The sequence below is a fragment of the Leucoraja erinacea genome, chromosome 9 (genome assembly GCF_028641065.1).
Source record: "Leucoraja erinacea ecotype New England chromosome 9, Leri_hhj_1, whole genome shotgun sequence".
NCBI lineage: Eukaryota > Metazoa > Chordata > Chondrichthyes > Rajiformes > Rajidae > Leucoraja > Leucoraja erinaceus.
Genome location: NC_073385.1, coordinates 16,139,900 through 16,166,623, shown reverse-complemented (window position 1 = coordinate 16,166,623; position 26,724 = coordinate 16,139,900). Strand labels below are relative to the sequence as shown.

General features: G+C 42.6%; 1 protein-coding gene across 1 annotated transcript in view; it reads left to right on the top strand.

Moving 5' to 3' along the window:
- gtf2a1 (general transcription factor IIA, 1) overlaps positions 1-26,724 on the top strand; it is a 50,371-nt gene that overhangs the window by 5,055 nt on the left and 18,592 nt on the right. Inside the window, exons 2-5 of the mRNA XM_055640215.1 lie at positions 13,366-13,467; positions 15,822-16,038; positions 18,289-18,371; positions 21,977-22,067. Of these exons, the coding sequence (XP_055496190.1) occupies positions 13,366-13,467; positions 15,822-16,038; positions 18,289-18,371; positions 21,977-22,067 (493 nt within the window). The remainder of the gene's footprint in view (positions 1-13,365; positions 13,468-15,821; positions 16,039-18,288; positions 18,372-21,976; positions 22,068-26,724) is intronic.

Here is a 26,724-nt window from a genome sequence, read left to right as displayed (position 1 = left end):
TCAGATTTGGAGACCAAATTAAGGGTTTGGACACGTTAGAGGCAATGAACATGTTCCCGATGTTGGGGGAGTCCAGAACCTTTTCACACAGAGAGTTGTGAGTCTGTGGAATTCCTTGCCTCAGAAGGCAGTGGAGGCTGGTTCTCTGGATGCTTTCAAGAGAGTTAGGTAGAGCTCCTAAAGATAACGGAGTCAGGGGATATGGGGGAAAAAGCAGGAACGGGGGGTACTGATTGTGGATGATTAGCCATGATCACATTGAATGGCCTACTCCCGTACCTATTGCCTATTGGCTCGAAGGGCCGAGTGGCCTTTACCTGCACTTATTGTCTATTGTCCAACCCATCTGGTTCCCTAATCCCTTCAGAGATGGAAATCTGCCAGCTCCCCAAAATCGTTGCAGTTTAGTGGCAACTAGGGATGGGAAATATGTATTGACATAGTCAGTGATGCCCACATAGAATGAATATATTCCATGAGCTTGCAGGGTGCAGAAGAGGTTAACAACATTGGATTAAAACTACAAGGAGAGGTTGGACAAACTTGGATTGTTTTCTCTTGAGCTCGGGGGCTGTGGGGCCACCTGATAGAAGTATATTAGAGGGATGGATATGGTAGACGGTCAGAACCTTTTTCCAGGGTGGAAATGTCAAAGGCTCGGATCAAAGGGGACAAATTTAAGGGAGACGTGTGGGGCAAGTGTTTTACATAGAGTGATGGGTGCCTGGAATGCTTAGCCGGGGTTAGTGGCGGTGGAAATAGATACGATTGTAGCATTTAAGAGGCTTTTAGATAGGCATGTGGATATGCAGGGAATAGAGGGATATGGTTCTCATGTAGGCAGAGGAGATTAGTTCCTGTGCTGTACTGTTCTAGTTTAGTTTAGAGACACAGTGCGGAAACAGGCCCTTTGGGCTACCGAATCAACGGCAACCAGTGATTTTCTCCAGCCCCCCCCCCGTACACTAGCCCTATCCGACACACTAGGGCCATTTACAATTTTTACCTAAGCCATTTAACTTACAAACTGTGTTCTATGTTCTATGTTTTAAAAACTTGCATTCATGAGTTCAGGAAGGAACATGACACTGCAGCTGCTGACGTCTGTCTCTATCCTCGGGTCTTCATCCAATTTGTAACATCCAGCACGGCAAGAATGAATCATCGGGCAACCCTGGTACCAATGCTGCCCATTCCCCTCTTCATCGCTGTGCAGGCAATTCCAGATTCCATCAGATGTGCCACTTGATAGACACAAAATGCTGGAGAAACTCAGCAGGACAGGAAGCATCTCTGGAGAGAACGGATGGGTGACGTTTCAGGTCGAGACCCTTCTTTAGACACTTGTAATCTGTGCCTGTAAATATGAGGATAAATTGGGTAGACAGTAGACAATAGGTGCAGGAGTAGGCCATTTGGCCCTTCGAGCCAGCGCTGCCATTCAATGTGATTATGGCTGGTCATCCCCAATCAGTACCCCAAGATAGGACGGAACTGCAGATGCTGGTTTAAACCGAAGATAGTCATAAAAAGCTGGAGTAACTCAGCGGGACAGGCAGCATCTCTGGAGAGAAGGAATGGATGACGTTTCGGGTCTATAGAAGGGTCTTGACACAAAACGTCACCCATTCCTTCTATCTACAGGATAAATTGAGGTCCTGCTTGCTGTCATCGGAGCTGCTCTCTCCAGCTGGTCAGGAAACCTGGAAATGATGTAAATGCTCTAGGGGAAATTTTAGTCATGATGAATGTTGGTTGCCTCGCTGCTTGTTCCTGACATGGCGGAACGTTTAAATTCAACCCAGCATTTTGGGGTAGTGGAATTTCATCAGAACTGGTGAATCCTTGAGATGTAGCAAGTTGTAAGTTGGCTGCTTTGGTCAATGGTTTCTTTATTGTCATGTGTACCAGGTACAGCAAAATACATTTTTTTGCATACAGACCCGCAAGACTATCCCTGTACATAAGCCCCATCGCCCCAGTTAGCCTAAACCAAGGGTTCCCAACCTGGGGTAAATTTACCCCCAGGGGGCAAATTTCACCTACCCAGGGGGTAAATTTGTTGATTCTGGATTTGTACATATTTTTTCTCATTGACTGACTGTGTTTGGTTCTGTTGTACCAGTGTCTGTTCATCATTAGTTGTTCATAAATAAATGAAATCAAACTAACATTGTTAGGTGGTATTGAAGTTGCCTGAAGTAAACAAGACGAAAAAGATTGGGAACCCCTGGGCTAAACAAAACCCTAATGAATGATTGCACAGTGGAGGATAATGCCAGGGAATTACTATACAAGAGGGGAAACGTAGATTCAAGTGTTTGTTACATGGGACTAGAGGGCTAACTAAGGGGTGTAAATAGAGGGGTGTAAAAAGTGTTTGGGGGGGGGGGGGGGGTTAATAGAGCAATTAAAAAGTGTTGGGAGGGGCTTGAATTACCAGAGATTTCATGAAGCAGTTTTTTAAAATTTTGGCTACAACTATTACTATTGTAATGAAGATATATTTTAGTTTGATGTTGCAAAATTCACCTTCCATTTCATGGTGTTTGCAAATTTAATATTTCATATTGATGTATTTACCACTAATAAAGAGCGGTACCTTCAGCAAATTTCATCAAATTGTTGTATTAATTCTTTCTTGTATTAATTGGCCCATCACTGAGCAAATATAGTTTCTAGTTCAATCAGGAAATGCAAAATGCTATAAATATTTCATAGCTTTTCTAAGTATTTATTAAATCTTTGGCAAAAAGATTTGAGGTCGTTTATTGAATGTTAGGTAATCTATTATTTGGAGCTTTGACGATGATTAACGTCAAATACCTGACAAGACTGGAGAGTTTTACTTTAAAGGATTGTTCTTTGGTTGTTTTGTGATACAAATCTCCTCTCAACAAGACTTCAATCAATGTACAGTGGTTATTGGCATTTCTTGTTTTTAAAAGCTTTCCAATGGAGATCCATAATAGATATTCAAATTTCAGAGGTCAAAGGATGATTGCAGCGTGGCTGTAATTCGGAGGGAGTTGGCAAGAGGGAGACAAGAGGAGAGTTAAGGTATCGTGGAGAGGAGGAGAGATGGGGAAAATGCGGGGGAAATATTGCTGAGAGAGTTTGAGAAATAAATTGAACTTGAGTACTCTTGTTAGCTCCATTGTTAGCTCCAGGTTTCATTTCTGATCGGGACTGGTGGGGCAACTGTTCTTGTCATTTGAGTTCTTCTTGCCCCCCCCCCTCTCCTGAGGCAGGAATGGAATGTGTCTTCAACTTTCCCTGTGCTCTGATTACCTCTGTTATCAGAGTCATAGAGTCAAGATGCCCATCTACACTAGTCCTGCTTGCCTGGCTTTGGACCATATCCCTCTAAACCTTTCCTATCCACGTACTTGTCCAAATATCTTTAAATGTTGTTATGGTAGCGTCCTCAACTACCTCATCTGGCAGCTCATTCCGTGTACCCACTGCCCTCTGAGTGCAAAAGTTGCCCTTCGAGCTCCGGTAGGCGGCGCGACTCTGGTCAGCAGCGGCCTCTGCAGCCTGTCCGCGTTTTATTATTTTTTGTCTGTGTATTTATGTAGTTTTTGTTATTTTATGTTGGGGTGTGTGTGTGGGGGGATGGGGGTGGGGTGGGAGGGGGGGGGGGGAAACTTTTGAATCTCTCCCTGCACTGGAGACCCGACCTTTTCTCGTCGGGTTTCCGTTGTCATTGGGGCCGCAACGAGGAGCGGCCTCCAACGGGAAGAAGCCGGGGACTCTGGTGCCGACTCACCGTTGCCGTCGCGGAGCTGGCCGAGACCGGAGCGGGTGGAGCGGTGGAGGAGCGCTGCTGCTGCTGCCGATGCCGCTGCTGCTGCTGAGTCGGAGGCTGCTACTGCGGGTCTGCGGACGGCGGCATCGGGAGCCCGCGGATCCCTGGAGGGAGACCGCTTTTCGGGGCTCCTGCAACGGCGAATTCTCCCGCCCGAGTTGCGGGGTTGAAGAGCTCCTGGAGCGGGGCCTGACATCACTGCCCCGCGCGGCTGGGCACGGGACTTTGCGAGCGCACACCGGGGGGTCCAACACCAAGATCCGGTGTGCGACCTCGCACCACCCGGCGTGGCTTCAATGGCCGCGGGACAATCGCCATCGCCAGCCGGGGGCTTTGACTTTGACTCTGACATCGGGGGGGGGAGAGTGCAGTGGAGAGATAAGTTTTTTTTTGGCCTTCCATCACAGCTATGTGATGGATGTTTATGTAAAATGTAATTATGTTGTGTCTGGGGTCTATTTGTGTGTAATGTATGGCTGCAGAAACGGCATTTCGTTTGGACCTCCAGGGGTCCAAATGACAATTAAATTGACTCTTGACTATTAAATCTTTCCCCTCTCACCTTAAACCGATATCATCTGGTTCGTAATTCCCCTACTCTGGGCAAAAGATTGTGCATTTACCCGATCTATTCCCTTCATGATCTTATACACCTCTATAAGATCACCCTTCATCCTCCTGCGCACCAAGGAATAAAGTCCTAACTTGCTCAACCTCTCCCTAAAGCTCAAGCCATTAAGTTTGGGGAACGTCCTTGTAAATTTTCTCTGTAGTAAGGAATTGGAGGAGAGTTTTTTAAGTTGCAATCTGCCCGCCCTTGTTTTTGCCTGTCTAACTCGTGTCAAGTCTTTATCTGGGCTTTGTTAAACTTGATCATTACCCAATCTTGCTGAAACATCATCTTGTGCAATGCGAGTTTCAAAGGCTATGTGCTTTGGTTACATTTTAGCCAGTACTTTAGCTTTGTGTTATACCGAGAGCTTTTGTTGCTGCGGTTTCACTTATTTTTTGTTAATACGAGTACAGAAGTACAATGAAATTCAGTAAAATACAATGGAGAGAGCAGGATTGTAATGGTGGAAAACAAATCATGCTTATTTAAACAAGGCGCAAGGAACTGCAGCTCGCAACTGAAAACTTGAGCAAAAACTAGTGCTGGAGGAATCAGTAGGTCAGCCAGTTTCTGGGAAAAGATGTAATTTTTGAATAGCTCTTACATTCATTAAATTGGTAATTATATGAAGGAATGCATTTAAATTTGAATTTCAAATGTTGTGGCCACCAAGTCATAATTTTCCTGTCTCGTTAAAGTGAATGGTGGGTAATACAAGCTAGTTTGCAGATAAGGAGAAATATCCAGCTGGATATATTGCATTGTTTATAATATGATTTGTTTAATGGGTCAGCTAGTTTGTTGCCTTTCTTGCATGTTTATGCCTTGTTTATCATTAATTGGATCAGAAAATGGTGGGCAGTAGTATTTAGTTGTTGCCATGCTCTAAGCAATTTTGATTGACCATTCTGTAGCTAGAAACGTTCTGAATCGGGATAAACGGTGGTTGATCACAGTCACCTCATTTTGCTCCCTATTTAACTGTGGGAAGCTGTAAGAGGACTGAGGTTTTTTGTTTTGCAACAGACATTGAAGTTATATGATGTACTGTGATTTGTTTACACTTTAAGTTTGTAGCAATTAGTTAATCAAACAAATTGTTGATGTGAATTTCTATTGGGAATGCACGGAAATACTCAGTATTATTAGTGTCCGTATTCCAATCATGGAAGATTTGTGGTTTCCTGGGTATATGGTATTGTATTCTGTTTTTGTTTGTGCACCAATTCATTTTGATCTCTTGGAATCTGATATCTCTGAGAACAAATTACATACAGAGGGAGTCTTGGGTTGCCAGTCGATGGGTTCCTGAAAGTAACAGCACAAGTAGATAGTGTGGTAAAAAAATTGTAAGGCATACTGATCTCCATTGGTTGGTGAAAAGACCATAAGATCATAAGACATGGGAGCAGAATTGGGCCATTCGGCCCATCAAGTATACTAGGCATTCAATCATGGCTGATCTATTTTTCTCCCTCTACCCCATTCTCCTGTCTTCTCCCTGTAACTTTTGTCGCCCTAACCAGTAGTAGTAGCCCCCTCCCCCCTCGGTCATTACTGTCCATGGGTGATGCATCCTGGTCGGGTGCAAGCCTGGGCGATGTTATATGGAGGCCAAGCTGTTGCCCATGCAGCACGTCCCCCCTCTCCACGTCGCTGATCGATCCAAAGGAACAGCAGAGCCGTTACAGTTTGGCACCAGCGCTGTCGCAGGAGCTGCCAGAGCGAGGCTGTAGACAACGACAAACTGCCTTAGGGCTTCGACTCCAGATTTTCGTGAGGTTTACTCCTGGAGCCTTTTCCATGACTGGATATGGCCACAAGGTAGTGAAGGTTTTAAATCAGAGTTTCCCCTCTCCTAGATGGACTGCCTTCCCAGGCTGACGAGCCCATCTGCCTGAGACTCATGGGGACGGGAGCGTCTACCTTCCCGTGCAGGTGTACAGCACCTGCCCACTGCCTTAACCAATCAAGAGCCTATTAATCTCCACTTTAAAAATGCCCAATATCTTGGCCACAGCCACCTGTGGCAATGAATTCCACCCTCTGGCTAAATTACCCCTCATCTCCATTCTAGATATCAAATGGTTGGACATAAAATTCGGGAAGTCATGTTTGATTGAATGATATAGCATAGAAACTAGCTCTTTGGCCCATCGCCGACAGTCGATCACTAGTTCTGTGTTATCCCACTTTCTCATCCACTCCCTGCACACTAGAAGCAATTTACATAAAGCCAATTAACCCACAAACTGGCATGTCTTTGAGTTTGGGAGGAACCCGGAGCACCTGGAGGAAATTCTTATCATCACATGGAAAACGTGAAAACTCAACATAGACATCACCGGAACCCAGGTCTCTGGCGCTGTAAGGCAGCATCTGAACCACTGTACTGTCTAGCTGTATAAAATTTTGCTCAGGCAACATTGTACTGTAATGCCCCAATCAATTATTCTGATTGCTGCATTACAGGAAGGCTGCAGAGGCTTGAGAGAGGAGGTAGAAGAGGCAACAAGTACGTTGCCTGTATTAGAGAGTATTAACAATAAAGGGGGATCAAACAAATTTGGATTGTTTTCTCTGGAGCATCGGAAGACTGAAGGGTGACTTCATTGAAGTACGTAAAATTAGGAGAGACATAGACAGGGTAGATAATCAGTATTTTTTTCCAGATGGCAATGTCAGATAGCTTTAAGGTATTAAGGGAAAAGCCTAAAGTTGATTTACATACGATCAGGCTCTCATAATGTTAAATTCAAACGTCTGATGTATGCAAATACGTATGTTCTTACAAATGGCAGAACTAGTTTTCTCTCTTCCATTCCGCTTTTGATCATTGTTCTTTCTTATCAGCCTTTTGTGCCTTTGATAGACAATAGACAATAGGTGCATGAGTAGGCCATTCGGCCCTTCAAGCCAGCACCATTCAATGTGATCAGTACCCCGTTCCTGCCTTCTCCCCATATTCCCTGACTCTGCTATCTTCAAGAGCCCTATCTAGCTCTCTCTTGAAAGTATCCAGAGAACCAGCCTCCACTACCCTCTGAGGCAGAGAATTGCACAGACTCACAACTCCCTGTGTGGAAAAAGTGTTTCCTCATCTCCGTTCTAAATGGCTTAGCCCTGGTTCTGGATTCCCCCAACATCGGCAACATGTTTCCTGCCTCTTGTGTGTCCCAACCCTTAATAATCTTATATGTTTCAATAGGATCCCGTCTCATCCTTCTAAATTCCAGAATATACAAACCCAGTCGCTCCATTCTCTCATCATATGATAGTCCCGCCATCCCGGGAATTAACCTTGTGAACCTATGCTGCACTTCTTCAATAGCAAGAATGTCCTTCCTCAAATTTGGAGACCAAAACTGCACACAATACTCCAGGTGTGGTCTCACTCGGGCCCTTTACAACTACAGAAGGACCTCTTTGCTCCTATACTCAACTCCTCTTGTTATGAAGGCCGACATGCCATTCGCTTTCTTCACTGCCTGCTGTACCTGCATGCTTACTTTTATTGACTATGAACGAGGACCCCCAGATCCCATTGTACTTCCCCTTTTCCCAACTTGACACCATTTAGATAATATCTCCCTTCCTGTTTTTGCTACCAAAGTGGATAACCTCACATTTATCCACTTTAAACTGCATCTGCCATGCATCTGCCCACTCACCTAACCTGTCCAAGTCACCCTGCATTCTCATAGCATCCTCCTCACAGTTCCTCACTGCCACCAGCTTTGTGTCATCTGCAAATTTGCTAATGTTACTTTGAATCCTTTCATCTAAATCATTGATGTATATTGTAAATAACTGCGGTCCCAGTACCGAGCCTTGTGGTATCTCACCAGTCACTGCCTGCCATTCTGAAAGGGACCCATTAATTGTCATTCATTACAATATAGTAGAGGTATGGTTACAACATGGAATATTTTCTGACTTAATAACAAAATCGTCAAATGAACTCTTGTAAAAACCTGGCATCCTAAAATGGTCTCGACATTCTGCAATTAACTTATAACTACCCTCTGAATAGACTATTTGGTTCACAGTTGGAGATGAGTAATAATATTGACAAGCTGGCCAAGTGATCTCATGCTCCTGGAATAATAATATTAAAAACATTGAGTTTTGGTGACGGAAACCGTGTCAAATATGAATGGAACAAATTACTAAGAAAGTTGAAAGCAAAGAATTTTGAATTTGGATGAACGCTGATTTCACCTCTTTGAGGAATCTGGTGCAAACTTAATGCCTGCTTTTCTGAATTTAGTACAGTAAGTATGGCTTTCTGCAGTCAAACTATAAAATCCTAGAGCTGCATTGCAGGGAAACAGGTCCTTCATCCCACCTTGTCCGTGGGCTAGTCACATAGTCCACTTCTATAGCTTTCAGTGGCAGCTTATTCCAGCTACATACGAGAAGAAAGTTGCCCCTGAGGTACCTTTTAAATCTCTCCCTTATAGACAATAGGTGCAGGAGTAGGCCATTTGACTCTTCGAGCCAGCACCGAATGTGATCATGGCTGATCATCCCCAATCAGTACCCCGTTCCTGCCTCCTCCCCATATCCCCTGACTCTGCTATTTTCAAGAGCCCTATCTAGCTCTCTCTTGAAAGCATCCAGAGCACCTGCCTCCACCGCCCTCTGAGGCAGAGAATTCCACAGACACGTCACTCTCTGTGAGAAAAAGTGTTTCCTTGTCTCCGTTCTAAATGGCTTACTCCTTATTCTTAAACTGTGGCCCCTGGTTCTGGACTCCCCCAACATTGGGAACATGTTTCCCGCCTCTAGCGTGTCGAAACCCTTAACAATCTTGTATGTTTCAATATGTTTCATATGTTTCCCTTCTCACCTTAAGTCTATGTCCTCTACTTTAAAAATCCTGGGAGGAAAGACTGCTAGTGTTCACTTTAGTTGTCCTCTTGTGGATGATACCAACATGTTTTTAAAATGTTTTTAAATGGTTTAAAAAAAATTAACTTAAAAGGATTAGCTTCATTGTTACGCTGTGATCCAAACAGATCAGTTATATTATAGTTAAATTGAATCAAGTCGAACTAGAGTACAATAGAACAAAGGGGGAAGATACAATATGCAGAATATAGTTCTCAGCACTGTAGTGCATCAGTTCCATGGACAAAGGCCAATGTCCGCGATGGGGTAGAGGTGAATCAGACAGTACCCAAGCAAGATGGCGTTGGAGCGTGGTGACATGGAGGACATTGCTTGTCAGCTATGGTTCACTGATGCGTTAACTAAGTGGATTTGAAGCACAGTGCCATTTTCTAGCCGGAAAATTTTCACAAGCAGGGATGAGATTACTATCTAGGAATGTACTTGCAAAATGATGACTGTTGGCCAATCTGCTGGGAGAGCTTCCTACTTTTAGTGCTCTTTTATGCTTATCTACAGTTCAACATTTAATTGGAAAGAATCTCAACATAAGTTGAGAGCAGAAGAGGAAAGAAGACAGGAAAGAGAGTATATGAGAATAGAATGACAGTTAACTCAAAAAGGAAGTCAAATGGTCTGCTGGCATTTAAATAATAAGTAGATAATTAGAGGCATGGTGTATCTTAGCAAAAATAAAGAAGGTGAAGATAGATACAAAATGATGGAGTAACTCAGCAGAACAGGCAGTATCTCTGGAGAGAAGGAATGGGTGAAGTTTCGGGTCGAGACCCATCTATCTCCTCTTGCCCATAAATATGGTGATCTATATTTAAAGGTGCTGGGCAAGGCTGGTATACTTACAAAGTGTTTTGTATCATTGTTTAAAGAAGAAAACACTGACAATATATTGTTAGAAATGGAGATGGTAGAAATATTTGATAAGCAAGATTACAGGGCTTGCGAGGAGACCTGGTAGAAGTATATAAAATCATGAGCGACATAGATAGGGTAGACAAAATGTTTTAAGAAGGAACTGCAGATGCTGGAAAATCGGAGGTAGACAAAAATGCTGGAAAAACTCAGTGGGTGAGGCAGCATCTATAGAGCAAGGAAAAAGGCAACGTTTCGGTTCTGAAGAAGGGTCTCGACCCGAAAGGTCGCGTTTTTCCTTTGCTCCATAGATGCCGCCTCACCCGCTGAGCTTCTCCAGCATTTTTGTCTACTTTAGATTGGGTAGACGGTCAGTACCTTTTTCCCAGAGGGTGGTGAATGCCTGGAATACACTGCCAGGGGTGGTGGTTGAGGACCTTTAAGAGATTTCTGGATATGCATATGGATATGCAGGGAATGGAGAAATGTAGATTGGAGTCATACAGCATGGAAACAGGCCCTTCGGCCCAACTTGTCAACCGGCCTTTCATAATGCCCCATCTACACCAATCCAATCTGTCCACGTTTAGCCCATATCCATCTAAACCTTTACTGTCGATATAGCTTTGCAAATGCTTTTTAAATTTTGTTATAGTAGCCCACACCACCACAGGATATAGTACCATGTAATTGATGGGCCGAATGACCTAATTCTATTCTTACAATTTTTATACTGCTACAGTTTGGAATGGATGTGTAACTCTTGTGAGAGGGTACAGTGGGGATTGAGCACTGAATCTGGGATATGATAATTTAGCTTAGTTGGGGTTATTCTACTTGGAGCAAAGGCTGTGGAGGATAACTATAGTGGAAGTGTATAAAGGTACGATGTGCAGATGAAGTATACAAAGAAAGGATGTTGCCATTACTTTATGGTACAGGGGACATAGATTTGATGTTTTAGACAAGGGATACAAGGAAAATATGAGGAAGAGCATTTATTGAAAGATTCCCAATGAATTTCAGTCTCGAACAGGAATTCATTGCCACAGAAAGCTGTGGAGGCCAGGTCAATGGATATTTTAAAGGCATAGATAGATGGATTCTTGATTAGTACGGGTGTATGGGGAGAAGGAAGGAGAAGTAGGAATGTTACAAAATTTTGAGATTTTAAAAATCGAGCCTGTAATTTATCCCAGATAAAGCATAAAAAGAACTTTAATTTGATACCTAATTCCCTTTCATATCTTCAGTATTAAAAAAAATTATGGTCATTTTCATACTCGGAAATTTGCATCTTGTTCCCTATTGCTTTTCCATTGACTTAACACAAAAGCTGTGATCGAGGACAGTCAAAAGCCCATTACTTTCTTAAAAATTAAGAGAACTGAATGAAAATTTCAGTTATTATAGATTGAAGTATTCTGAAACAAATATGAAACATCTTACTTGGATGACCTGAAATTAAAGCAAATAATTAGTTAGTTGCCTAATTGTAGCTAGTTACAAAATTGACCATTGTTGTGACGGATATAGTAATAAACACCCAGACTGCCTTGAAAATTCAAAAATGTGATATTCTCAAGATCAGAGCTTTAATATTATTGTATTATATGCTGTAAGTCCATAACAGATAGGTAAATAAATTACAATTTCTAGCAAAAGACCAAGTCTTTATGGAGAAGATCAGTTGCTAGCTGCTACATTAGCATATCATAATCAGTAGCATCATCATACTCCTCAGATTGTAACCAATAAGCAACTCTGTATACCTTGTTTTTCCTCAACTTTTCAACTTTGGCATTGTAAACTACAAGTGTTTGGTCTTCAAACCACGCATGACATGCCTTTCTGCCCACTACTTTCCCATTACGAATGTCCTGTAGATCATCACATTTGGAGTAGTCCAAATTCAGATAATCTCTGCGAATGCTGTCTAGATCAGTCTCTTTTGCTGGGCATTTGGATTGACAATTTTGCATTTCTTCTTCAGAGACATCTGTTTAAAATGTCAAGGGAAAAAAAATGCACTGATCAGCATTAATAGAAACAAGTTATTATTTGCAGTTTTAGAAAAAAAGGTAGAAATGATATAGTTAAACGCTAAAACAAATAGTAAATACCCAACATAAAATTCATGTTCATCAGTTTCATCAAATCAATTAAAGTTATCTAATCAATTAAATTCATCTAAATTCAATTACTAGATCTAAACATCTATCGATTTCTTAAGAAAACTGATCCCATCACACAAGAATTCACAATATAACATGATTTTTAAATCACACTTTGTCATGAATTTGTATGCCTAATGGAAGGAATTTAATGTTTAATTCCCATAAATTAATCCAGAAACATCCACTCTCAAGATAATCAAAATCATTATTTTTTGCACAATACATCTGACCAAAACTGTACTGTGGATATTTAGTGTGAAAATATTGATCATGGATGGACAATAACACAAAATATAGATGATTTAGATATTCTTATGACATGATTGTGCAAAATAAATTTTAATTTGATTATCTTCAGTGGATGTTTCTGGAATGTGATCGATTGGAATGTTGCCGTTGCCATAAATTTAAGCCCCTATCGGCAGGCAAGACACGGCCGATTCATATGTGGGCCTAAATAGCATTTTTCGCATCCTAAGATTAAAATGAAGCCAAAAAGCAAAATAATATGTTAAATAAACGACATACCTTTTGTTTTGTCCTGATATTGCGATTGTGATGTTGAAGGCATTTTTAGTCACGTTTAAAATTCAATCCATCGACGCAATGGTCCAGCAATTTTTTTTTTAAACCGGGAAGGGAACCGCTTACGATTTTTCTTCATCATCTAGCAGCCCGAGGAAATCCCTCTCCGACAACCAATACAAACCTGCATTTTAATCTCTCCCCCCTTCTCCAAAAGCCTCCGGAATTGCACGCACATCCAGTGGCAGATCTACAGCGCCGCTGATGGTAGGTTTTGTAGCAACGCTAGGAAAGGGATGTTAAGGGGGTAAGATAAATCAGCCATGATTGAATAGCAGAGTATACTTGATGGGCCGAATGGCTTCATTTTGCTCCTATCACTTATGAACTTTGAGTAGCTAGTATAATATTTGTAACCAAAAATATGACCAGTTTCACCCGTTAATCACCTCTTTTATTTTGCTTCATTTTTTCAGCCTAAACTCTACAGATCAGTGATTGAAGACGTGATTAATGATGTGCGGGAACAGTTCCTTGATGAAGGAGTGGATGAGCAAGTCCTTATAGAATTAAAAACGGTAGGTCTTTTAGTTAAAACCCAATGCCCGTTTTCAGGGTAAAACTAATTATAAAAATGAATGAACAATGTAAGTTTAATTTAGTTTAGATTTTGGCGATGATCAGTTCCGAAGGAGCCTATATCCGTGCTCTAAAGTTGAAGGTAAAGCCTAAAGTCAATTAAAAATATTCACGATTTAAGGAGTCATAAAATTAGGTTTCTTTTCCTGGTCTCTTCCGTATTCACTGTTTTACTGCCATTGCTTAAATCCTTGGATTAATTTTTGCATCCAAACTGCGTTGTAACATGATTTAAGAAAATGATTGCAATTTTTGGTATTTTCTCATCTATGTAGAACCTTTGGGTACTTTCCCACAGGTGTTTTACCAATCATGGCAAACGGCGAATAGCTTTCAAAACGGACACGTAAGGACTGTTCTCTCTGGCACCCCCTTCTTTCACCACCAACGCGCGTTCCCCTCTTATTGTCACGTTCCTGTGCATGACAGGGGTTACAACTTCAACGTCTCACCATCTGGTACTGTACCCTGGGGAGACAGAAATTTACTTGTACCACTTTCTGTTTGGTATATTTCATTATAGTTTAGCCTCTGTTGCTTTTGAGAGACCAAAGACAATTAGACAAGTTCATGGGTAGGAAAGGTTTTGAGGGATATGGACCAAATGTGAGCAAATAGAACTAGCTTAGATGGGGTATCTTGGTCCACATAGACGAATTAGGCAAAATGGCCTGTTTTTGGTGATGCATGACTCTAAATGCAGATTGATCCCCCCCCCCCCCCCCCAACCTTCAAGTCACATCACTTTAGTTCTGTGCTCCATTCTGACCTCTCTGTTCTTGCCTCTTGTGCTGTACCAGTAAAACTCAATAGAAAGTCAAGTCAGTGCACGCCACCTTTCAACCAGGCATATGACAGTCTAGTGAACTTGGCACTGAATTCAACAACTTTAGATGATGATTCTGCTTGCATCCACTTGCACCTTTTGTTAGGTTGACCTTTTATTTCTCTTCCGCATGCCATCCCTTTAGTATTGAATCCTTCCTGCATTCCATTCCATTCCTTTTGTTCTCTCCTCCCCTCTGTCCTTTCTCTGCTTCTTCGACCATTCTGATAAGAATGTTAACTGTTCCTTTCTCCAGAGATGCTCCCTGATCTGTTAATCGTTTCAACCGTTTGTTTTTATTTCAGATTTCCAGAACATGCTGCATTTTGCTTTGATTTGACAGTCTGAACCTGCCCTTTTTAAAACATGTTCTCTCTTAACTCAATGAGATTTTTTTTTGTAGTTGCTGCTGTTCTTACAGCAGAAGATGTGGTGGTTTTACTGAAAGTGTGCCCTTTCTGTTGACATTTTAATCATGTTTTAGGATTATTGATGTGGTTTTCGAAAGGTAGTTTTGTTGTCTTATCTACCTTGAATTATGGTCACTGGTATTTCTAATCTTGTTGTGGTCAATCTCAGCAGCAGCATTTAAATGTTAATGATTTATTTTTGCCAAGGTTAGGGATTGCCTGTTTTCAGTTGCAGGGAGACAATAATGGCACAGATAATGCAAATTAAATGTATTCTCTGTAAAGTATGTGCCACTGTTTCCACCTTAAGTGTACCCCACAACATCATTCCAATTGGGCAGACTTTAAAAAGCCTGTCATTCTAATTTGTTACAGTATATCTTGTAGTCAGTTTCGCAATTGTTTTTTTGTTAGTTTAGTTTATTGTCATGTGTGCTGAGGTACAGTGAAAAGCTTTTGTAGCGTGCTAGTCAGTCAGTAGAGGAAAGATAACACATGATTACAATCGAGCCATCCACAGTGTGCAGATATATGATAAACGGAATAACATGAATAACGTTTAGTGCAAGTAAAACCATTAAAGTCCGATCAAAGATAGTCCGACGGTCACCAATTAAGTAGGTAGTAGCTCGGGACTGCTCTCGTTATTGGTAGTTTTGTTTAGTTTAGAAATACAATGCAGGCCCTTCGGCCCACTGATTGCACGTCGAACAGAGATCCCCGCACATTAACACTATCCTACATACACACACTAGGGACAATTTAAATTTTACCAAGCCAATTAGACTTCAAACCTGTACATCTTTGGAGTGTGGGAGGAAACGGGAGCACTCGGAGAAAACCAACATGGTCACAGGGAGAATCTACAAACTCCATACCGACAGCACCCGTAGTCAGTATCGAACCCGTGTCTCTGGTGCTGCAAGGCAGCGACTCTACCGCTGCGCAACCATTCCCGCACGGTAGGATGGTTCAGTTGCCCGCTAACAGCTGGGAAGAAACCTATAGCAAAAATCTGCTGCTTGTTGGATTTTCACTGCTATTTGAATTGTTTCAGCTATGGGAGAACAAACTAATGCAGTCAAAGGCTGTAGATGGCTTCCACTCCGAGGAGCAGCAGATTTTAATTCAAGCTCAACAGCAGCAGCAACAGCAACAGCAGCAGCAACAGCAGCAACACCACCACCAGCAGCAGCAGCAACAACAGCAGCATCAACATCAGGCCCAGCAGCATCAACAGACATCGCAAGTGCGCACCATCCCTGCTAATTCAGGTACGTTACCCCACCGTACCCTACAAACAATGTTAGTCGGGGACGTTTGCGTTTGGACATATTTCACAGTGCGTAAATAAGGAGGGTGCATGATATGAGTTTTATGAAGGTCTGAAGAAGGATCTCGACCCGTAACTTCACCCATTCCTTCCTGCTGAGTTACTCCAGTTTTTTGTGTATCTCCTGAAGCGTTTAGTTTAGTGATACAACGTGGAAACAGGCTCTTCGGCTCACCGAGTCCGTGCCGACCAGCGACCCTCGCATCTTAACACTATCCTACGCACACTAGGGACAATTTACACTTATACCAAGTTAATTAGCATACAAACCTGTACGTCTTTGTAATGTGGGAGGAAACGAAAGTTCTCGGAGAAAATCCACTTGGTCACGGGAAGAACGTACAAACTCTGCACAGACAGCAACCGTAGTCGGATGTGAACCCCCCCACCCCCCCCCCCCCCCCCCCCCCCCCCCCCCCGAGTCTCTGGCGCTGTAAGGCAGCAACTCTACCACTGTGCCACCGCATCGCCATTTTAGAAATCGGTTTAATTAAAGTATGTGGATAGGAAAGGTTTAGAGGGATATGGGCCAATTTTTAAGGTTTCGAGGGGTCTGGGCATTTGGGACTAGCTTAGATGGGGCATATTAGTTGGCATAGATTAATTGGGCCGAAGGGCCTGTTTCCGTGCTGTATGACTTTATGACTCCAGAAGACAAGGTCTCGTCATTTGCTCCTTTCAATTTTTGGGCCACTCCTGTGTCAGCTGGTATTTTCCCCAACCTTAGTTTGGTTTTGAGACACAGCATGGAAACGAGCCCTTCAACCCACTGAGTTTGTGTCGACCAGCAATCATCCATACACTAGTTCTATCCTACACACTAGGGACAATTTACAGAAGCCAATTAATTTACAAACCTGCACGTCTTTGGAATGTGGGAGGAAACCCCACGCGAATCACTGTGACCCGGGGAAAACCCGCGCGGTCACAGGGAGAATGTGCAAACTCCGTACAGACTGCACCCGTAGTCGGGATCGAACCTGGGTCTCTGTCGCTATGAGGCAGCAACTCCGCTGCTGCCCCACTGTGCCATTGTCTTGGTCTGAAGATTGATGGCGAAGGTTCCATACCAGGGACCTGAGCAGCTAATCGAGATTCATACCTTCAGCGCTCTATTGAAGATCTGCACTATTGGATGAAACATTAAAATAAGGTCCTGTCTGCCTTTTCACAGAGTCTCGCAGCACAGAAACAAGTCATTTGTCCCGATTGCCCATGATGACCTAAATGCCCAACCTACCCTAATCCCACTTGCACATGTTTAGCCCATATCCCTCTAAATCAGGGGTTGGCAACCTTGTTCTGCATAGGGGCCGGCACGCATGTCTGTGAGCGGATGGCCGGGCCACATCTACCACGTGTACACATGGGTCCCGCCCCGGATGGCAGGCATCAAATCACGTGTTCACAGAAGGTAGACAAAAATACTGGAGAAACTCAGCGGGTGAGGCAGCCTCATGCAATCCTTGCATGTCTCACCCGCTGAGTTTCTCCAGCATTTTTGTCTCCCTTCGATTTTTCCAGCATCTGCAGTTCTTTCTTAAACGTGTTCGCAGGAGGTGCCCGGCCACTGCTCGGGGCACTCGGCGGGCCGGATGATTATGGTTAAAAAATCCGTCTGCGGTCCGGATGATTTAGGGTTACCGGCCGCATTTGGCCCGGGGACCGTAGGTTGCCAACCCCTGCTCTAAATGTTTCCCATCCATTCAGTTGGTTTTAAAGATTCAATGCCACTATTTAAAAGAGGTTCTTCATGGTAATATAGCCGGCATTCTAGGCACCCACCACTCTGTAAAAAAACCCCAAAAAGAAACAAAAACTTGCGCCCTCCCATCTCTTTTAAACTTCCCCCCCTCTAACCTCAAAGTTATGCCCTCTAATTATGAACATTCCCACCCTGGGAAGAAGGGCAGAAGAAAAGTAACCGTTAGTTGGTCTGTGAATGTTAATGTATACAGATTAGTTTATTGTGAAGCTAAATTCTTGGTAGCTCTCAATTCTTTCATAATTATTTCATAAAGTGTTCTTGGAAAAGACCATGACTTAATTGTCTCCGTTTTTTTGTGGGAGCTCCTTCGATGTTTCTGCTGGTGTGATATGTGACTTTCCAAAAAAATAAGGATCACCTGTATCACTCAGCTAGGAATCATATTTGCAAGTGCTAATTGCATTATTTCGCTTTATCCCGTAGTTTTCTCATCTTCCCATAAATCAGGACCGCAAGTTATTATGCAAGATGGAAAACTAATACAGCATTTGAATCCAACTGGCATGGTAAGGATATTCTTTTGCTGATTCTGTGTCAGTTTTATTGACCATTTTCTTTGCTAATCCGGAAGGGATTTGGTTGTTGGTGAGATGCAAACTGCACAAGCTGTCATTATTCATCGGGCGGGGTACCATTCTCATCCTTGTTCATTACTTAAAAGTTTCTCGTAGCTTCAATCTTTGTGGGAATTGATTTTGTGTTGCTGCAGCCTTTGTGTAATTCCGTGAAAGTTTATAGCTGCCCATCGAGTGCACCTTTTTCATTAATTTTTGCATTCTGAAAGCTGTCAGCTTCATAATCTGGACACTGATCAGTTCTGCATGCTCTTCCGGTTACTGCCACAAAAGGGCGCACGTCCCCAGTTATCTGCCCTTAAAGTTGTATTAGCTTTGGATTAGAAGATGCGTGACTGCCAACATTTCTAATTTGTTTATGGAAATAGTGAATGCTGATCTGCCACAGATGCCAGCTGCTCCGATTTCAACTTTATTTAAAAGCATGTGGGAAAAGAACTGCAAATGCTGGTTTTCACGGGAGATGGACACAAAATGCTGGAGTAACTCAGCGGGACAGGCAGCACCTCTGGGGAGAAGGAATGCGTGACGTTTCGGTTCAAGACCCTTCTTCAGACTCTGCAGACCAGTTCTGAAGAAGGGTCTCCACCGAAAACGTCACCTATTCCTTCTCTCCAGAGATGCTGCCTGTCCCACTTAGTTACTCCAGCAGTTTGTGTCTGTCTTTATTTAAAAGCTGCTGTCTACAGCTCCAGAGGGTAATCTGGTTGATTGCTCCACAGCTGTCAAAGGTTACAGGGAGAAGGCAGGAGAATGGGGTTGAGAGGGAAAAATACATCAGCAATGACCAGATGGGTCAAATGGCCTATTTCTGCTCCATAGAGGCTGCCGCACATGCTGAGTTTCTCCAGCATTTTTGTCTACCTTTGATTTTCCAGCATCTGCAGTTCCTTCTAGAACTATTTCTGCTCCCATGTATTATGCCCTTGAGAAGGTGTTTATTCTCTTTTATATGTGTCTTTTTACAATACTGCCCACAAAAATGTGACAAATGGGGTCAAATTTCAAATTCCTTCAAAAAGGTTGACAAGCTCTTTATTGGGTTCATGACTAACATAGTATCAACAACAAATATAAGAAAATATAGCATATTGATGGCAAGTTTCCGAAAATGGCATCAGAATACACAAATGCATTTTGTGTAACGGTTGTCGTGTGGTGTCCACCAGTGACCTGGCTGGCACAGTAAGTGCACGTATTTCTTATTCCTTTCTATGTTTATGAATACCACATGGAACAGTAAAATTGCAAACACCGTTTCCACTTCATTCACCTGATCATGTAGTAGAATACTGCATCCAACTGAGTGGACACCGCAACTCGCGTTATACATTATACACACCAACGTACGTTGCGATGGACACTAAAAGGTTTGGTGTCCCAGATAACGAAAGTTACATTATTAGCGAGAACCAAGCATTTTCACCAATGTGATCTCAACGGTACATTACCTTATGTGTTTGAGCTATCGATGGCCGATTGATTTGGCTGATTTTTTTTGTAAGTAACATTTCTCCATAACGGTCGTTGCAGAGTTTCCCCAAAGTTGACACGAAGGAATGAAGTTAGCGACTTGGTCCGTACGAAAGGTAAACAAGAGACAGTGTGTTGCCAAATCGAAGTTTGGCTCAGTTTCTTAGTTTTGATGACCGATTAATGTCCCCAACATTTTTTTAATTGATTTAAAAAAGTCGGAAAATATATCGTAAACGGTCGTTGCGTTTTTGACACCAAGGTGTTTTCGACATATTAAATTGGAAAATAAGAAAAAATAACTGACTCCATCGCTACTACCGTACCTCGTTGGGTGTTTGAAAAGCATTAACGGTTTGGAGCCTCCATGATTTAACTTACGGACCGATCCCGACAACGGTCGTTGTGACAATGGATACCAAGCATCGTTACAGGATCTTTATTGTACTGTATTATCTTTATGTTACTGTATTTTTCTCCTGATATTGATGAAGATATTTTCCTAGATCATTATCAAAATGTATATGTATGAGGGGGCAAATGAAGTTTATTTATGAATTAAATATTCATGACTAAATGTGGCAGAGGTTTTAATGTCACACTTTTGGTGTCCAAAATGGTGGGATGACGATGAAAATTTGTCTATTATGAAAAACGTTTTTGACTTTCGATCTTGAAGTTATCTAAGTTATATCTGTTATTTCTAAGGTTTCACATGTTGGGTAGATTTTTGTTAAGAACAGTGTATTGGTGTAAAAAAGTGAACACTAATCTTGTTTGTCAAAAACTCTCCAGTATTGTAAAAAGACACATATAAGGAATGTGGATTTGAAACCTGCTCCCTTTCGTTTGATAGCTATGGGGAAACTCCTTCACTTTTCAATGTTGATATCTTGACTCTACAGATAACCCTTGTTATAACGGACCGTGGGGGGGTTGGGGGGGGATGGTATCCACTTTTGCCGATTGTCTGCTATAGCCTACTAAGGCGGTTTAATATGTACAGTATTGGAAAAACAGGCAGTAAACACAAACTAAACAGGACACGGTGGCACAATGTATAAAAATACCTTTAATAAAATCTGACAATGTGCACTTTAACCACAAATCTCAAATTGTGGAGTACAGAGGCAAATGAATAAATGATGGGTCTTTGTCCCAAACATTATGGAGGGCTCTGTAGATAGATTCTTGATTAGTACGGATAACCATATAACAATTACAGCACGGAAACAGGCCATCTCGACCCTTCTAGTCCGTGCCGAACACATAATCTCCCCTAGTCCCATATACCTGCGCTCAGACCATAACCCTCCATTCCCTTCCCATCCATATAACTATCCAATTGATTTTTAAATGATAAAAACGAACCTGCCTCCACCACCTTCACTGGAAGCTCATTCCACACAGCTACCACTCTCTGAGTAAAGATGTCAGGGGTGATGGGGAGAAGGCAGGAGAATGGGGTTAGGAGGGAGAGATAGATCAGCCATGATTGAATGGCGGAGTAGAATGGCCTAATTCTGCTCCTTTGACCTAAACTAAGAAATATTACAAGAAAATATCAGTGTGAGAATAAAAATATCCTTCAGGCATGCCTCTTGCACACGTTAATCGTATAAAAAAAATATTGCTTAGCACTACAAAAGTGAAAATCCTTCTTTCGCCACAACATAAACGTATACGTCACCGCAACCAATGTGAAAAATGACCTGTGTTTTTGTACCATGTGGCTAAAGGGACCTCTAAAGGACCAGGGACCACTAAAGGGACTTCGTTTTGTGATTGCTTTGTTTGATCAGTTTAAATTCTGAGTTTTGAATCTGTGGAATTCTCTGCCACAGAAAGCAGTGGAGGCCAATTCACTGGATGTATTCAAGAAAGAGTTAGATATAGCTCTCAGGGCTAAAGGAATCTAGGGATATGGGGAAAAAGCAGGGTACTGATTTTGGATGATTAGCCATGATCACATTGAATGGCGGTGCCGGCTCGAAGGGCCTACTCCTGCACCTATTGTCTATGTTTCTATGTCGTTGTTTCTATTCTTGCTATTTCTTTTGCAGAGCGCAGCTGCCACCGCGGCGACTCTGGCATTACCAGCTGGCGTCCCAGCGCCCTACCAGCTTTCTAATGGACCAATACTAACAAACACAGGTAAAGCACGTCCTAGCACAAGGCTTTTGTTTCCTGGTTACAACAGAGAAAGAGGCCATTCAGCATACCAAGGCCATGCAGCTCCCAGCATGTTGTCGGGGCAGTGTGGAGACAGCCATGAATACCAATTATCCGACCCCAGAAACGTCACCAATGTCTGTTGCCATAATTCCCTTTTACCCACCGGTAAAATGAGTGAAAATATTCTCAGTGCTGCAGTGTTGCACGTACTTTGATTCTACTAATAGCATGGGATTCCATTAATGGACATATGTGCAGGAAGGAACTGCAGATGTTGGGCTACACCGAAGATAGACACAAAATGGTGGAGTAACTCACCAGGTCAGACAGCATCTCTGGAGAAGAGGAATAGGTGACGCTTCGGGCCAAGACCCCTCTCTAAGACTGAAAAAGGGTCTTGATCCGAAACGTCATCAATTCTATTTCTCCAGAGTTGCTGCCTGACCGCTGAGTTACTCCAGTGTTTATCTCTAATGGACATATGTTGCTGTTATCGGACTGGTCGGCATGAACGTGTTGGGCTGAATGGCCTGTTTGCATGCTGCATGGCTCTGTGACTCTATATATTCATCTTTTTTTTTGGTTTGCTTGGACATCATTGGAACTTGAAGACGCATTAGAAGGTGGGATTCTTTACATTGGAGAAGGCGCTGTAGTATTCTTGCCTTTGCAGAGACAGTGACACAAAGAAAACCCATGCAGCCCACAGCTCCATGCTGGCTTTCATTAAGAATCATAAGACATACGTGCAGAATTAGGACATCTGGCCCATCGAGTCAGCTGCACCATTCGTTCGTAGCTAGACCTCCCGGTTGCTAAACACTTTAATTCATCTTCCCATTCCCACACTGACCTTTCTGTCCTAGGTCTCCTCCATTGTCAGAGTGAGGCTAAACGCAAAGTGGAGGAACAGCAGCTCATATTTAGCTTGGGCAGCTTACAGCCCAGTGGTATGATATTGATTTCTCTAACTTCAAGTAACCCTGGCATTTCCTCTCTTCATCCCTCCCCCACACAAGTCACACCAGCTTCTCGTTTTCACCCAACACATAGTTAACAATGGCCTGTTTTCTTTATTATCGTTACTTTTTTGCAAATCTTTCATTCATTGTTCTATATCTCTCTATATCATCGTCTATATCTCTCGTTTCCCTTTCCCCTGACTAGTCTGACTCGACCCGAAAGGTCACCCATTCCTTCTCTCCAGAGATGCTGCCTGTCCCACTGAGTAACTCCAGTTTTTTGTGTCTATATCTTCGGTTTAAACCGGCAGCTGCAGTTCCTTCCTACACATTCGTTAGTGGCTGATCCACAGTGCCCTCCATAATGTTTGGGACAAAGACCCGTTATTTATTTATTTGCCTCTGTACTCCACAAGTTGAGATTTGTTACAGAAAAAAATCACATGTGGTTAAAGTGCACATTGTCAGATTTTATTAAAGGCCATTTTTATACATTCTGGTTTCACCTTGTAGAAATTACAGCTGTGTTTATACATAGTCCCCCCCATTTAAGGGCACCATAATGTTTGGGACAAATGGCTTCACAGGTGTTTGTATTTGCCCAGGTGTGTTTAATTGCCTCCTTAATGCAGGTATAAGAGAGCTCTCAGCACCTTGTCTTTTCTCCAGTCTTTCCATCACCTTTGGAAATTTTTATTGCCGTTTATCAACATGAGGACCAAAGTTAAACATAGAAACATAGAAAATAGGTGCAGGAGGAGGCCATTCGGCCCTTCGAGCCAGCACCGCCATTCATTGTGATCATGGCTGATCGTCCCCTATCAATAACCCGTGCCTGCCTTCTCCCCATATCCCTCGACTCCACTAGCCCCTAGAGCTCTATCTAACTCTCTCTTAAATCCATCCAGTGACTTGGCCTCCACTGCCCTCTGTGGCAGGGAATTCCATAAATTCACAACTCTCTGGGTGAAAAAGTTTTTTTTCACCTCAGTCTTAAATGACCTCCCCTTTATTCTAAGACTGTGGCCCCTGGTTCTGGACTCGCCCAACATTGGGAACATTTTTCCTGCATCTAGCTTGTCCGGTCCTTTTATAATTTTATGTGTTTCTATAAGATACCCCCTCATCCTTCTAAACTCCAGTGAATACAAGCCGAGTTTTTTCAATCTTTCCTCATATGACAGTCCCGCCATCTCAGGGATCAATCTCGTGAACCTACGCTGCACTGCCTCAATCACAAGGATAAATTGTGGCAATGAAAGTCAAAGAAGCCATTATGAGACTGAGAAACAAGAATAAAACTGTTAGACATCAGCCGAACCTTAGGCTAAGCAAAATCAACTGTTTGGAACATCATTAAGAAAAAAAGAGAGCATTGGTGAGCTTACTAATCGCAAAGGGACTGACAGGCCAAGGAAGATCTCCACAGGTGATGACAGAAAAATTCTCTCTATAATAAAGAAAAATCCCCAAACACTTGTCCGACAGATCAGAAACACTCTTCAGGAGTCAGGTATGGATTTGTCAATGACCACTGTCCGCAGAAGACTTCATGAACAGAAATACAGAGGCTAAACTGCAAGATGCAAACCACTGGTTAGCTGCAAAAATAAGATGGCCAGGTTACAGTTTGCCGAGTAATCCTTAAAAGAGCAACCACAGTTCTTGAAAAATGTCTGGTGGACAGATGAGACGAAGATTAACATATCATAGTGATGGCAACAGCAAACTATGGAGGAGAGAAGGAACTGCCCAAGAACCAAAGCATACCACCTCATCTGTGAAACACAGTGGTGGGGGTGTTATGGCCTGGACAAGTATGGCTGCTGAAGGTACTGGCTCACTTATCTTCACTGATGATACAACTGCTGATGGTAGTAGCATAATGAATTCTGAAGTGTATAGACACATCCTATCTGCTCAAGTTCAAACAAAAGCGTCAAAACTCATTGGCCGGAAGACACTCAGCAACTGGTGATGTCCATGAATCCCGGGGGGGGGGGGGGGGGGGGGGGGGGGGGGGGTAGGGGGCTATGTATAAGCACTGCTGTAATTTCTACATGTTGAAACCAAAGTGCTAAAAAATGGCCTTTAATAAAATCTGACAATGTGCACTTTAATCACATGTGTTTTTTTTTCTATTACAAATCTACAGTTGTGGAGTGCAGAGGCAAATAAATAAAGGATGGGTCTTTGTCCCAAACTGTATTTTTCCCTCTCAACATCGTTCTCCTGCCTTCTCCCTGTAACCTTCGACGCTCTCTCTAATCAAGAACCTATCAATCTCCGTTTTAAAAATACCCAGTGGCTTGGTCTCCACTGCTGTCTGTGGCAATGAATGCCACAGATTCACCATCCTGTGGCTAAAGAATCCTTTCAGCTCCACCCCTTCTCCTTCCTCTGTACTTCTGCAGCTTATTCTCTCTCACTCGTTTACAGTAAGTAGATGATTAATTTATATCCCTTGGTCACTTATTTTTCGTGTGCTGTCTATTTTGTTACATGGTGTGATGACTTGTGGAGAACCTATTTTTGATTTTTTTTAAACCATTGCACTATATTTTGTAAATGTATCATATAATTTAAATAACATTTTAAATGGTCTAATTGTAGCAGCACTTGGTGTGAAAGGGCGGGTATGGTTGGATCGGCACTGCACCGAATGTTTTTAGTTCACAACCAGCTAACTAATTTGGCAAATTCAGGTGTCCTCTCTCCTCATCGGAATCCACCTATCTCAAAGAATGGATCGACTGGACTTATATTCACTGGAATTTACACGGATGAGAGGGGATCTTATAGAAACATATAACATTATTAAGGGATTGGACAGGCTAGATTCAGGAAAAAAGTTCCCCATGTTGGAGTCCAGAACCAGGGGTCATGGTTTAAGAATAAGCGGAAGGCTATTTAGGACTGAGAAGAGGAAAAACAATTTCACCCATACTCAGTTGTGAATCTGGAATTCTCTGCCACAGAAGGCAGTGGAGGCCAATTCACTGGGTGTATTCAAGAATTAGATATAGCTCTTAGTCCTAACGGAATCAAAGGATATGGGGAGAAGATGGTACTGATTCTGGATGATCAGGCATGATCATATTGAATGGCGGTGCTGGCTCAAAGGGCCGAATGGCCTACTCCTGCACATATTTTCTATGTTTCTATGCCAGCTCTTGTCCCACCTACTTCACTCGCCTCATTATTGCATCTCCCCTCCACACTTTCAGTACAGAGAAATTATCTCAACCCAAAACGCTGACTATCCATTTCACTGAACTGATGCTGCCAGTCCAGCTGAGTACTTCCTGCTTCAAATTACAGTATCTGCAGTCTTTCATGTGTGTCATTGTGAGACGTTTGAAGGAGCGCTATAAAGTTGGAAGGTTTCGCCAGGTTGAAAGATCTAGGGAAGGAATTGCAGAATAAGGCATTGGCAGCTGCAGGCAATGATAGAGGGAGGAAATAGAGGCTGATCAAGTGGCCAGAATTGAAGGACCACATAGATCACATGTCGGTTGTAGGCCTGGGAGATATATGTACATCTGAAATAACTGAAACAGACACAGAAGTCTACATATTGTGCTTTATGATCCCATAAATCTCCACCTGCTTACAAATTTACATTGTAAATATTACAATTAGAAACTTCATGCATATTTTCCACTTGGTTGTCT